The following is a 15128-nucleotide window of genomic DNA, read 5'->3' as shown; positions in this document are numbered from 1 at the left end:
CCTGTATAACACAAGCTTGCTGTACTACACCTGACGGCACACCTCATTGCCCAGCAAGGGAGACCACACACACACACACCAAGGCTCACACAGGCCTAACTGGTCCACCAACCCTGCAAATGCCTGTAATCCGCACCTCCGATTATCACGATTGGCTACGTACGGTGCAAAAGAAGTGCAACATATAATAATCTAGGCCGGTGTGGCGTATGCATGGTTTGTGCTGAAATGTAGTCACTCCATCCACTCTGGAGCAGAAATTACAGCACCCAGCAATGAATCAGATAGCATGGGTCTCCTCCATCGGCCAAACACAGCACCTCAAAACCCAGAGAATCAGGGAGGTGACCCCTGACAGGGGCACAACACAACGCCAGAGCTCAGCTACAGGCTGATGACGACCAGAAGTCAATGCCGAACTGGAGTTTGCTTGCTTAAACAAATGTTGCTGGAAAAAAATAAAGCAAGACCTAATGAGGTTGCTGGCTCTAAAATGATATGATGCTCACACGCAATCATGTGTGAACAGAGTGGTTTGTTCATCCACAGAGATAACAAAAGTACATTGCACAGTGAGATACACGTGCAAACATAAATGTGCATGGATACATCTTGATGTGTATATAAATGCAGACTTGTTTACATAAACAATACGCACAAATAAGACAGAAATATGCAGGATATTTACTGTACGCACTGTATACACATCACATAAGATAAATTGTAATGCGGGCATGCATACCGAGATATTTGCACATGAGCTCTGATGTGTGCACATTTACAGAGATGTGTACTCATTGATACAAACCGAGAGATATACAAATATTATACGGACACAAAACTACGTGCACAAAAATATATGCAGTTACACATGCTGACCTGTATACCGTGTACAGATAAATATGTATTCACACGCACATCAACACGCACACGTGTTGATGTGCATGTCCGTAAACACTGCATGCAGACCCAGATATGCACGCACAATCTCTCCTGTACTTATATCTATACTGAAGAATGCAACTATGTAATCAAAAGTTGACACAATACCAGTACACAGCTATGTACACAAACACAAGCAAATCTAAGTACATAAATGCTTGTGTTTTCGTGTTTTGTAAATCCAATTGCTCAAGCCCACTTCCATCGCAATGGTTAACGCACGTTGATGAAGAGGAGGGTGATGATGATTGGTTTGTGTTGCAGTCGAAACGTCGTGAGAATTTTACTGTTTTATATTTTTATTATTTTATTATTTCCCTTCTACGTGACTTTACCGAAAGAACCAATCACGAAACTTTCAATCAAAATTTAGGGTGGGGTGGTTCAGATATCCCTCGCCACTCCTGTTAACCCGAGGCCAGGAATCAAAACTCATGTCGTCGGGTTTGTAGCATTGCTCAATCCACTGCATCAATGCTCTCTCTCATTAGGTAAACAAATGTGTAAACATAAACAAAGTTGCGTACACCCAGCCATAATCATGTAGACAAACATGGAGACAGCTGTACAAAAAGAAACATTTAAGCGTATAGACAGTCCCCACGTACATGCATACAAATTACAAACGCATGTTTGTACCTGTGTATGCACGTATGTGGGTAATTGTCAAAACGCTCAAAATGTTTTTTCGTACATCTATGTACATGTTTGTAGTTGCGGTAAAAAAAATGCTGTGCACCCATAGACAACTAATATATAGAACTAATATATCCGCAACTACTGTAAATGCAATGACCCACGTGGACACGAGCAGAGTTAAACACACAGCAATGCGCACACAAATGCCATGCACTATACAACACAATCGCTGTTCGCCACGAAGTGTCTGTGACGTCACCGTGGCGCTTGTGCCAAGCTAGGTGCACTTTAATTGTACGTAAACACACAATAGTGCACCCATATATACTTTTGTATCAACGTGTATAAAACGTAGATCTACGTATACTCAAGTATCCACACAGACATGTGTGCCAAGCCACAAACACGAACGTGTAAACACAAAGGCGTACAGAAATATTGGCACAAAGGTACATACGCAAACGTATATCATATACAGAAACGTGTATAGATATTGACAACAAATGTATATACAACCGGAGATATATACACGCAGAAATGCGTGCGCAAAGCCACATATATGGATATAGACTTATACACGCATCACAGACGTAAACAACCCCACATCCATGTCTACACAGCAAGAAGCGCGCGCGTGTTTACAAAGGACTGAGCCTCGTTAACACGAATGCACGACACGCTTAGACCTTCATACAGACCCGTGTACACACGTCTAAGATGCACACAGACCCGTGTACACACGTCTAAGATGCACACAGACCCGTGTACACACGTGTAAGATGCACACAGACCCGTGTACACACGTGTAAGATGCACACAGACCCGTGTACACACGTGTAAGATGCACACAGACCCGTGTACACACGTGTAAGCTGCACACAGACCCGTGTACACACGTGTAAGATGCACACAGACCCGTGTACACACGTGTAAGATGCACACAGAGCCGTGTACACACGTGTAAGATGCACACAGACCCGTGTACACACACACACACACTTGGCGCTGCACTTATTTCAGTATTCGTGGTGATCGCAAAACAGCCACACGCGACTCCCACCCGGCTTCCCACCCGGCTCCATTGAGCTCGGATCGGACCCCTCCGTGGCACGACGTCTCCTCACTTTGGGCAGAGTTTGCCTCGACTCGGCTCCCCGTTACTCGGCTCCCTCGCTGCTCGGGTCACTTCGGTAAGGGCTCGGCTCGGCTGCTCGAGGCCGGCAGCCACAGCAGCCACAGCAGAGAGCGAGGAACCCTCCTTCCTCCTCCTCTCGTCCGCACGAGGGGACCCGTCCTGGCCCCACAACCCGGGAAGTAGTCCCGGCCCCGCGGTCTCACCCGACACCCGGCGCGGAGCGCACAGCCGGGAACGGAGCCGAGGCCGCGTCGCCCCCTCCCCCAACACCCCCCGCCACCCCGCCCACAACACCCCCCCATAACACAGCCCCCCACCGCCACCCCGCCCACAACACCCCCTCCATAACACAGCCCCCCACCGCCACCCCCACACCCCACCCACAACACCCTCCCGGAGCGCACAGCCGGGAACGGAGCCGAGGCCGCGTCGCCCCCTCCCCCAACACCCCCCGCCACCCCGCCCACAACACCCCCCCATAACACAGCCCCCCACCGCCACCCCGCCCACAACACCCCCTCCATAACACAGCCCCCCACCGCCACCCCCACACCCCACCCACAACACCCTCCCTACAACGCAGCCCCCCCTGCCACCCCCCACAACACCCCCCGCCACCCCACCCCCCATAACACCCCGCCCACAACACCCCCCCCGCCACCCCACCCCCCTAAAACACCCCGCCCACAACACTCCCCCTACAACGCAGCCCCCCCTGCCACCCCCCACAACACCCCCCGCCACCCCACCCCCCATAACACCCCGCCCACAACACCCCCCCCGCCCTCCCCCCCGACCACAACCAGCCCCTCCCCCTCCACTCGTGCGCGGTCACGTGAAGCCGTTCTGAGCCAATGAGATGCGCGCGAAACCCGGGCAGCACCCGGGGATTGCGACCTGGGGCCTCGTGCCTCGTCACGTGACGTGGTGAGCCAAGGCAAGCCACGTGACAGAGTCAGCCAGTACACACCACCACCACGTAATACAGCCACAGGCGGCCTCACCACACACGAGCCACATTATAGGGCACCACGTGTGTGTACCACGTGTGCGAGCCAGGACCCATGCACGATACGAGCTCGGACCACGTGTTACAATGAGCCAGAACAACACGCGGTGCTACAATGAGCCACGGAAATTATTACAAGAAGCAGTTTTAACACACCACGTGGTGCTGATACAATGAGAAGCAGCAGCAGCCGTCCGTCCGCTCGCATACAACTACAGACATTGTTTTTTTATCATCGACATTGTTTTTAATTAAAGCGTTTTAAACGACTGACCGCAGGGCACGACGCAAGAGTCAGGTCCACATATGATTCTCCAAACCAATCAAGGTAGAGGGGCCATTGCCCTCTCAGAGGCTGCAAACTCATCACACATTGGGGCACAGGAGCAGCCCCCTCGCCTCCACAAACAAAGCGTGGCGCACAAGCCCAGGACCCCCCATGGAAAGCCGAGCGAGTGTAGCTGTGCGCGGCTTCGTCGCTTTACTTTGCGGGGCGCTGCGTGGGGGTGGCGGGGACGACGCCGTCCTTTCTCGGCCGCCCGCGGGCGCGCCGCTCGCTCGCCCCGCCCGCCTGTGGAGCCGCTGTCCCGGCCTCCCCGTCCGACTCCATTCTGGGGCGAGAAAGAAACGACGTCAAGCACGACGCGCACACTGAAAGAGAGAGCGAGAGCACACGCAGCGTGTACAACACACAACGCCGAGTACACATACTAAAGGGGGTGTAACACAGGAACAACTGATCGTGTACAACACAGTACATACAATGGCGTTACACTCACACTATAATAAGTACACTATCGAAAAAATACTCAAGACCGTGCACACAGGTATTACTACCGGCGTGCAATAGTAACTACACTATACACACCGCACTATACACACTGAACTCACACAGCGCAATATAGAAACACGAACAATCAAGGCGTGCACCACACACATTCCCCATATAGCCTTAATAGACATTTGGGAAAAGTGCTGTTAGCGAGCATCTATGAAAGCCACGCCCGGCTACCTTTGTCTCCCTCGTGGTGAGGTTTACACACCGTACGAGGTACTCACTTGAGGCTGAGTCGACCTAGGGGAGGCCCAGGACCACTTCAGATAATCGCCACTGGTGTTGGCCGTGTCCGTGGGAATCTAATTCGCGTCGCCGGGTTTCGTAGCCCAGCTCACTAAACCGCTGCACTCCCCGCTCCCCATATACAATACCATACACGACACCATAGACACACACACTACACTCTCCGCGTATAACCAGAAATGTACACTATACTATACCCATACACTATAGACACATACTTTACTATATACATCGGTCATTTGACAGATAAATGTCTTCCCTACGCCGTAGCAATCATGGTCACTCTGCATTCACACTCACTCCCATCGCCAGTGGTTTTCCTCTTGGACGCAGTTTTTTCTCAGGCGGCCAGTCACCGGTTTCGTGTAAATCCGCCATCATCTCTCCTTGGGTTTTATCCTGCCCATGCCCACTTGAGTTTCTCTACAAAGATTGAAGCCCTTCATCATCTGTGCTGCCAATCGAGAAATTCCACGTTTTGTTTCTTAGTGAAATGCCAAGCATATGTATCTCAATGTTTTGCACACTTTTCAGCGTTTACATTTTCTTCCAGAGTCCATTGTGTGATCCATACATTACACGCACCCAAATACACTGGTCGAAAAACGTACGGTACATTGGTAAGCTATTTTTATTTATTACGTTTCAAACAACCACTTAAACATGTCATGGATGTCCGTCTTTTGCAAGGTAACTAACACAGAAAGTAGTCAGGTTGGTGTGATGTCATTCGACTGCATCATTGCCAAAGCTGAGGCAAAATATTAACTGGTAAGAGAAAATTAGGTCAAGTGGTAGTAAAATAGAGATGGGTTCTCATAAAATAAAAATCAAAAAAAATTATTTTGAAAAGTCAACACTGAAAGAACTAGAAGTGTCATGGACTGCATTTAAATGAGGGCAAAGTAAAAAGCACTCAATCTGAAATAATAATTATATTTATAAAGAGCAATCTTAAGCACTTCACAGAACGTACACAACCCTGTAAACCCACGAATAATGTAATGAGAATATAAATGAGATACATTGTTTGAAGATGTCCAAGGGAGCATATGAAAGCAACACAAGCTAGCTCTTAGATTGCAAGATGGAACCATAACCAAGAGCTTGAAAAAATGTCGAGTGGAGGAACATGCAAATGATAACAAACAATATTCCACGAGAAAAATATAACTTCTCACATAAATATGACATCCCAGATGTCAATCCTCATGACGTAACCACTCTCCTTTGTCGTAAGAAAAAGGGTAAGCTCTCAGACCAGATAGAATTGTGGCCGTGATCAAGGAAGCGGGACCATCTGTAAAATCAAAATTAGTCGACTTACTAAATATTTCCAAATAAATTAAAATTCTTCAATTATGTGGAAATACTATAATTATGCTGCATTGGTACTGCACCTCTGCATACACTCTGCATTAATAAACCGCATTATATTAAAATAACAACTGGGCTATCAAATTATACAAGTAGTGAATTACTCTACCGATTATCAGTTCGATCACTCGACTGAATGGAAAAGGTAAAAAAAAATTGTGTAAAAAACTAAATCTTGTCTCTAGGTGAGATGCTTCACAACTGTCAGCCGCGTCACGCTCGGCGTGGCTTGTCAGGGGGTTTCCTGCCTTCATATGGGCCCATTTAAATGTTTGTCCATCTACCCAATCGAATAATCGCCCCAGCGATATTAATCGCCCGTTATTTATCTGTTGCGCTCAACCCACAGAATCCCGACTTTCACGAGGGTTCTGCCAAATGTCTGCAGTAGGGGGCGATAATTGCTATACTGTACAGTATAGCCCATGATTATCGATACGTGAATCACTATACAGTAATGTACACAACACACAGTACGAGCATCACACCACACGCACACTAGTTCGATACGTATTTGGCATGTATTAATCCACCCCTTATGATTCCATCAATTATTGGAATCGCCTCTTTTCGCCATTGTGGTGCGCGTAGAAAGTTCAGTAATCCACTGGGTAATCTCGTGATCAATGGCTCACTATACAACACTGACGCAGTCATGTGACACTGTGTAGGTTAACATATGGATCATTTTATGCTTGTTGTACATTGTGCAACAAAAGATACGCTTAGGACACACCGCACTAGGTAAGCTCCTGTTAGCTGCCCTAACCATAACGAGACGCAGCTCCATGCGATAATCACCGCTGTACCGATTGCAACGTCTCTTTTGTATGGACTATTGCATCTCTATTGTTTGTACTTTTGTTCGATCCATTAGCCAAAATGCAACAGCAAGCTAATTTAGAAAAACGTAAGCGACTTACCCACGCACGAATATAATTTAGTCGATACATCGTTACTAAAATGAGTCAAATATACTGTTATACACACTAGGGGCACAATTATTAATCCCTTACAACCCACCACGTACTGCACATTGAACTTCTTTCGCACCCCACCTAACTTAACCGTTCAGATATATATTTGTGGGGAGGGGGGGGGGGGGTTACCAATTGGTGAATAGCAGCGTGCACACAATTAATCTAACAGGCCGGCCCAAAGAAAGACCCAAAGAATAGAGGGTCGCCCTTACATAAGTGGCAATGGTGTTTCGTGTCTCTCAAATGGGGTTGTCATCTGGTTAGAGGACAGTAGCGCCCCTCGTGGCTACCGCGATTACGGGTAAATCATAATACAGGAAAATCGAGAAACCTTACGAAATTCTACGTCCCGTGAGCTCAATGATCATTCGTCAATTGCTGCACGATTCTACCCCCACTGCACACATGCGTTACACTAATTACATCTGCACAGGACACACACAGCCATGTGCGGAACCACGAATGACACTCGCCAAACGCCACAACTCCTCGACCACGATACCCCTGGTGGGAACAGCACACTGCACACCAAACATCACATACACTGGAACGTGTACCACACAAAGCAATCCACTAAAAACACTGCGCCATACAGCACATACGCACTCCGTATTTCACGCACAGCACTGGATTCTGCAGTTCATACTACAGAGTACGCAGTACAGTACACACTGCAATCAACACATCACGCATACAGCACTCACGAAACAGTACATACAGTATTCTGCAGTGTCCAGCATACAGTACAATGTGCACTACAGTACGTACAAGCTACATTCAGGACACGCTGCACGGAGTAATACGACACCCATTACACAATCCGCCTACACGTGCATTAGTCACTGCATTGTTACGCGCACTCTCCGTACAAAAAGGCACAATACACTCACGATAAATACGAACACACACCACCACCACGGGCTCACAATGGCCTCTCGTGGCAGTCAGCACTCGTGTGGTTGTAGTTTTCGCTGTGGTACTGTATATATAGTTTGCAACATTGTTCACGAAATTCCTTCATTAAGCGTTTAAAAAACAAAGCGAACGCGTTAACGCCGGCTCGCTGCCTACACGTGGAACCCGTTCAACTCTCAGATTTTCCACGAATTATTGTGACCTGCATTCGATTTAATCTGACCTCTTGCGTCCAGATCGTCTCCTGTTGGTAAGGTCTTATTTTCCTGAAGACGACCGCTTGTGTTGCTATCGAAACGTCGATATTTTTTTATTTTTTTCTATCTACGTGGCTTTACCGAAAGACCCAAAGAATATGAATTCCTACAGTCACGAAAGCTTTGAGTCAAGATTTAAGGTCTTATTTGACTGTGGTCTCGTCTCATTTCACGTTATATTTGCATACATCGAACAATCGATTTTTGGACATGCGATTCGTAGCATGCATCGTGCAATAATCGATCAGCCATGACGATACCGTAACCCGCAGTTCAAGAGCCCCGTGTCCCAATATTACACCAGTCGATAAAGCGAATACCGTCCAGTGAATGCACTAAGTTAGAACACTGCAGTTGCCCTATAAACCTGGGACCAACCCATCAAAACGAAGCATTTTTACCACCGTCTGTGGTGAGCTGCAACACACTTAAGAAATACTAAACGTCACTTCCATAACAGCGGGTTGGGTGGTTTATACGTAAAATACATTCATTATACGTGTGTATATCATCGTTGTCTATGGAGGTCCCGCAGTACACGAGTAGTCCCAGGGATTGTGTTGGAGCTGGACTGGGTCACTTACAGGCGAGACAGCCGATACTGCCGGCTGCCCTGCCCCGGTCTCGTGTTCAAGTCTGCGGATTTGGTCACCCAAGCCCAAAGTGGCGATGGCACGAACGATACACTTTGTTTTTGCGGGATAACGTGTCAATTGTGTATTGCAATATATATATCTATTATCGCTCTACCAATACGGTGAACGACGTGTCGTCACGTTGTGGAAATGTCCACCACCAACTCAGGACGACGACGCATGGGAGGCCCACCACCACCCCACGCTCGAGTAAGCGAGGGAGACTGAGTGAGCTGCACATACAGTACTGTACTGCCCATGCTGCACAAACCCCAGCCCATGCTGCACAAAAACCCCAGCCCATGCTGCAAAAACCCCCAGCCCATGCTGAAAAAACCCCCAGCCCATGCTGCACAAACCCCCAGCCCATGCTTAACAAAACCCCAGCCCATGCTGAACAAAACCCCAGCCCATGCTGAACAAAACCCCAGCCCATGCTGCACAACCCAGCCCATGCTGCACGAACCCAGCCCATGCTGAACAAACCCAGCCCATGCTGAACAAACCCCCAGCCCATGCTGAACAAACCCCCAGCCCATGCTGCATTCCCCCAAGCCCATGCTGCACTGACCCCAGCCCATGCTGCACAACCCCAGCCCATGCTGCACTGACCCCAGCCCATGCTGCACAACCCCCAGCCCATGCTGCACGAAACCCCAGCCCATGCTGCACTGACCTCAGCCCATGCTGCACAAAACCCCCAGCCCATGCTGCACAAAACCCCCAGCCCATGCTGAACAAAACCCCAGCCCATGCTGCACAAACCCCCAGCCCATGCTGAACAAACCCCCAGCCCATGCTGAACAAAACCCCAGCCCATGCTGCACAAACCCCCAGCCCATGCTGCACAAACCCCAGCCCATGCTGCACAAAACCCCAGCCCATGCTGAACAAAACCCCAGCCCATGCTGAACAAAACCCCCAGCCCATGCTGCACAAACCCCAGCCCATGCTGAACAAAACCCCAGCCCATGCTGCACAAACCCCAGCCCATGCTGCACAAACCCCAGCCCATGCTGCACAAACCCCAGCCCATGCTGCACAAACCCCAGCCCATGCTGCACAAACCCCAGCCCATGCTGCACAAAACCCCAGCCCATGCTGCACAAAACCCCAGCCCATGCTGCACAAAAACCCCAGCCCATGCTGCACAACCCCCAGCCCATGCTGCACTGACCCCAGCCCATGCTGCACAACCCCCAGCCCATGCTGCACAAAACCCCAGCCCATGCTGCACACAACCCCAGCCCATGCTACACAACCCCCAGCCCATGCTGCACGACCCCCAGCCCATGCTGCACAACCCCCAGCCCATGCTGCACTGACCCCAGCCCATGCTGCACTGACCCCAGCCCATGCTGCACAAACCCCAGCCCATGCTGCACAAAACCCCAGCCCATGCTGCACAAAACCCCAGCCCATGCTGCACAAAACCCCAGCCCATGCTGCACAAACCCCAGCCCATGCTGCACAACCCCCAGCCCATGCTGCACAACCCCCAGCCCATGCTGCACAACCCCCAGCCCATGCTGCACAACCCCCAGCCCATGCTGAACAAACCCCAGCCCATGCTGCACAAACCCCAGCCCATGCTGCACAAACCCCAGCCCATGCTGCACAAACCCCCAGCCCATGCTGCACAACCCCCAGCCCATGCTGCACAAACCCCAGCCCATGCTGCACAACCCCCAGCCCATGCTGCACTGACCCCAGCCCATGCTGTACAAACCCCAGCCCATGCTGCACAAACCCCAGCCCATGCTGCACGAACCCCAGCCCATGCTGCACAGATCCCAGCCCATGCTAAACAAAACCCCAGCCCATGCTGCACACCCCCAGCCCATGCTAAACAAAACCCCAGCCCATGCTGCACAAACCCCCAGCCCATGCTGAACAAACCCCCAGCCCATGCTGCACAAACCCCAGCCCATGCTAAACAAAACCCCAGCCCATGCTGCACAAAACCCCAGCCCATGCTGCACTGACCTCAGCCCATGCTGAACAAAACCCCAGCGCCCATGCTGAACAAAACCCCAGCGCCCATGCTGCACAACCCCCAGCCCATGCTGCACAACCCAGCCCATGCTGCACAACCCAGCCCATGCTGCACAACCCCCAGCCCATGCTGCACAACCCCAGCCCATGCTGCACTGACCTCAGCCCATGCTGCACTGACCTCAGCCCATGCTGCACTGACCTCAGCCCATGCTGAACAAAACCCCAGCCCATGCTGCACAACCCCCAGCCCATGCTGCACAAACCCAGCCCATGCTGCACAGCCCATGCTGCAAAAACCCAGCCCATGCTGAACAAACCCCCAGCCCATGCTGCACTGACCCCAGCCCATGCTGCACAAACCCCAGCCCATGCTGCACAAACCCCAGCCCATGCTGCACTGACCTCAGCCCATGCTGCACAAACCCCCAGCCCATGCTGCACAAACCCCCAGCCCATGCTGCACAACCCCCAGCCCATGCTGCACAAACCCCCAGCCCATGCTGCACAAACCCCCAGCCCATGCTGCACAACCCCCAGCCCATGCTGCCCAAAAACCCCCAGCCCATGCTGCACAAACCCCCAGCCCATGCTGCACAAACCCCCAGCCCATGCTGCACAACCCCCAGCCCATGCTGCACAAACCCCCAGCCCATGCTGCACACCCCAGCCCATGCTAAACAAAACCCCAGCCCATGCTGCACAAACCCCAGCCCATGCTGCACAATCCCAGCCCATGCTGCACAATCCCAGCCCATGCTGCACAAAACCCCCAGCCCATGCTGCACAAACCCCCAGCCCATGCTAAACAAAACCCCAGCCCATGCTGCACCAACCCCCAGCCCATGCTGCACAAACCCCCAGCCCATGCTAAACAAAACCCCAGCCCATGCTGCACAAACCCCCAGCCCATGCTGCACAAACCCCCAGCCCATGCTGCACAAACCCCCAGCCCATGCTGCACAAACCCCAGCCCATGCTAAACAAAACCCCAGCCCGGCAGTTGTCGATGGCGAGGCCAGGGGGGGGGGCAACCAAAATAACAAAGAGACCCATTTTTTCGAATTCGGGGGGAGAAAACAAAAAAAACTATTTCACGAGCCGTAATACGCATGCGAATACGAGACGCGGTCCTTAACAAACAAAAAAAAAGAGCCACACGCCGACGACCCCTGGACGAGGCGGAAGTGATTGCAGCGTCTGCCCGCCACGTCGGGCCGTGCAATTGGTCCCGCTGCTCCACACAAAGATGCCCCCCCCCACGTGTCGCCATCACAGACCGTGGTGGGGGGGGGGAGCGCTATGAGCGAGCACCTTCCAAGCCTAACGCCGCACACGAGGGGGTTGGGGTGGCCAAAACAACACCCGGCCGCCTTTGTCTCTCCAGTGGCGATGTTTTACACATCGCACCAGGTATTCATTTGAGGCTGAGTCGACCTAGAGGATGCCCCGGACCGGTTCAGGTAAATTGTCACTGCGCAGTTAAAAGCGTTGCACGATCCGCTGCCCACGATTGCACACACATACACAAGCACACATTCGGTCTCCCCGCGATTCCACGAGTATCAGAATAGATTACTTGTCTTTCTACTGATATAATAATAATCTTGTACCGCCCTGTTTCATTTGGAGCGTACTGTCCTCGTTTGCACAGTCGACTCAGCACGAAGCGACGATTCACCGGTACAATTCAGAGTTCTACATTTTTTTTTTCCCAAATGATACACAAACGTTACCTTTACACTAGTTAAAGCAACGAGATAAACAGGTGGAAATACAAATACGACTTGAAGGGGAATTTGAAACAAATCGAATCGTGACACCGCAGCGCGGCTCGGCGTTCTACGTCTGATGTCACGCCGTCTCTTTGTGCTCCTGCCTCGTCTACACGATTGAGTTATGACCCGTCTCGTTTACTTGTACTGTACCGTCCCGTCCACTAGTCAATGACTCATTGGCATACGTTTTAACACATTCCTCCTGCGGAGGGAGCTGGTAGGAACGTTGGGTTGCTCGGTCAATGGCGGCGTGGTGTATTCCGCAAATATGCCCGACTGTGAGGGCGGGCACAAGCCGGCGTGAGTAGGTTAAACATTGAGTTTTATAAGGGCACCACGGGGTGACCAGTACCTATGAAGGCCGGCACGGCACACGAGGGGTGGGTGGCCAGCACCCGAGTGGCGATATTTACGCATCGCACCGGGTACTCATTTGTGGCCGAGTCGACCTAGGGGAGACCCAGGACCGATTCGTATAATCGTCAACGGTGTCGGCCGTGAGCGGAAATCGAACCCGGGCCGCCACTCACCGCTACCACCACCGCTCACCACCGCTCCCCACCACCCCAAGCACAGTGACGAGGGTGGCAGCAGCAGCAGTGGGTGTGTGCCACTCTCTCGAGCAGTGACGAGGGTGGTAGCAGCAGCAGCAGTGGGTGTGACACTCTCGAGCAGTGACGAGGGTGGCAGCAGCAGCAGCAGTGGGTGTGTGCCACTCTCTCGAGCAGTGACGAGGGTGGTAGCAGCAGCAGCAGTGGGTGTGCCACTCTCTCGAGCAGTGACGAGGGTGGCAGCAGCAGCAGTGGGTGTGTGACACTCTCTCGAGCAGTGACGAGGGTGGCAGCAGCAGCAGCAGTGGGTGTGTGACACTCTCGAGCAGTGACGAGGGTGGCAGCAGCAGCAGTGGGTGTGTGACACTCTATAGAGCAGTGACGAGGGTGGCAGCAGCAGCAGCAGTGGGTGTGTGCCACTCTATAGAGCAGTGACGAGGGTGGCAGCAGTAGTGGGTGTGTGACACTCTCTCGAGCAGTGACGAGGGTGGCAGCAGCAGCAGTAGTGGGTGTGTGACACTCTCTCGAGCAGTGACGAGGGTGGCAGCAGCAGTAGTGGGTGTGTGACACTCTCTCGAGCAGTGACGAGGGTGGCAGCAGCAGCAGCAGTGGGTGTGTGACACTCTCTCGAGCAGTGACGAGGGTGGCAGCAGCAGCAGCAGTGGGTGTGTGCCACTCTCTCGAGCAGTGACGAGGGTGGCAGCAGCAGCAGCAGTGGGTGTGTGCCACTCTATAGAACAGTGACGAGGGTGGCAGCAGCAGCAGTAGTGGATGTGTGCCACTCTCTCGAGCAATGACGAGGGTGGCAGCAGCAGCAGTGGGTGTGTGACACTCTCGAGCAGTGACGAGGGTGGCAGCAGCAGCAGCAGTGGGTGTGTGCCACTCTCTCGAGCAGTGACGAGGGTGGCAGCAGCAGCAGCAGTGGGTGTGTGCCACTCTCTCGAGCAGTGACGAGGGTGGCAGCAGCAGCAGCAGTGGGTGTGTGCCACTCTCTCGTGCAGTGACGAGGGTGGCAGCAGCAGCAGCAGTGGGTGTGTGACACTCTCTCGAGCAGTGACGAGGGTGGCAGCAGCAGCAGCAGTGGGTGTGTGCCACTCTATCGAGCAGTGACGAGGGTGGCAGCAGCAGCAGTAGTGGATGTGTGCCACTCTCCTGAGCAGTGACGAGGGTGGCAGTAGCAGTGGGTGTGTGACACTCTCTCGAGCAGTGACGAGGGTGGCAGCAGCAGCAGCAGTGGGTGTGTGCCACTCTCTCGAGCAGTGACGAGGGTGGCAGCAGCAGCAGTGGGTGTGTGACACTCTCTCGAGCAGTGACGAGGGTGGCAGCAGCAGCAGTGGGTGTGTGACACTCTCTCGAGCAGTGACGAGGGTGGCAGCAGCAGCGGGTGTGTGACACTCTCTCGAGCAGTGACGAGGGTGGCAGCAGCAGCAGTGGGTGTGTGCCACTCTATAGAGCAGTGACGAGGGTGGCAGCAGCAGCAGTAGTGGGTGTGTGACGCTCTCTCGAGCAGTGACGAGGGTGGCAGCAGCAGCAGTAGTGGGTGTGTGACACTCTCTCGAGCAGTGACGAGGGTGGCAGCAGCAGCAGTAGTGGGTGTGTGACACTCTCTCGAGCAGTGACGAGGGTGGCAGCAGCAGCAGCAGTGGGTGTGTGACACTCTCTCGAGCAGTGACGAGGGTGGCAGCAGCAGCAGTGGGTGTGTGCCACTCTCTCGAGCAGTGACGAGGGTGGCAGCAGCAGTGGGTGTGTGCCACTCTATAGAGCAGTGACGAGGGTGGCAGCAGCAGCAGTAGTGGATGTGTGCCACTCTCTCGAGCAATGACGAGGGTGGCAG

The 15128-nt window shown here is 52.6% G+C and overlaps 1 protein-coding gene across 1 annotated transcript in view; it reads right to left on the bottom strand.

The window, feature by feature from the left end:
* LOC133345001 (histone-lysine N-methyltransferase 2C-like) overlaps positions 1-15128 on the bottom strand; it is a 173263-nt gene that overhangs the window by 142014 nt on the left and 16121 nt on the right. Inside the window, 1 exon segment of the mRNA XM_061555338.1 lies at positions 4211-4336. Coding sequence (XP_061411322.1) covers positions 4211-4335 — 125 coding nt within the window. The 5' untranslated portion in view covers position 4336.

Source organism: Lethenteron reissneri, chromosome 21 (genome assembly GCF_015708825.2).
Source record: "Lethenteron reissneri isolate LAM-NWPU_2019-01 chromosome 21, ASM1570882v1, whole genome shotgun sequence".
NCBI classification, from domain to species: Eukaryota; Metazoa; Chordata; class Hyperoartia; order Petromyzontiformes; family Petromyzontidae; genus Lethenteron; species Lethenteron reissneri.
Note: the sequence above shows the minus strand (reverse complement) of the source record. Positions and strands in the feature narration are given on the sequence as shown.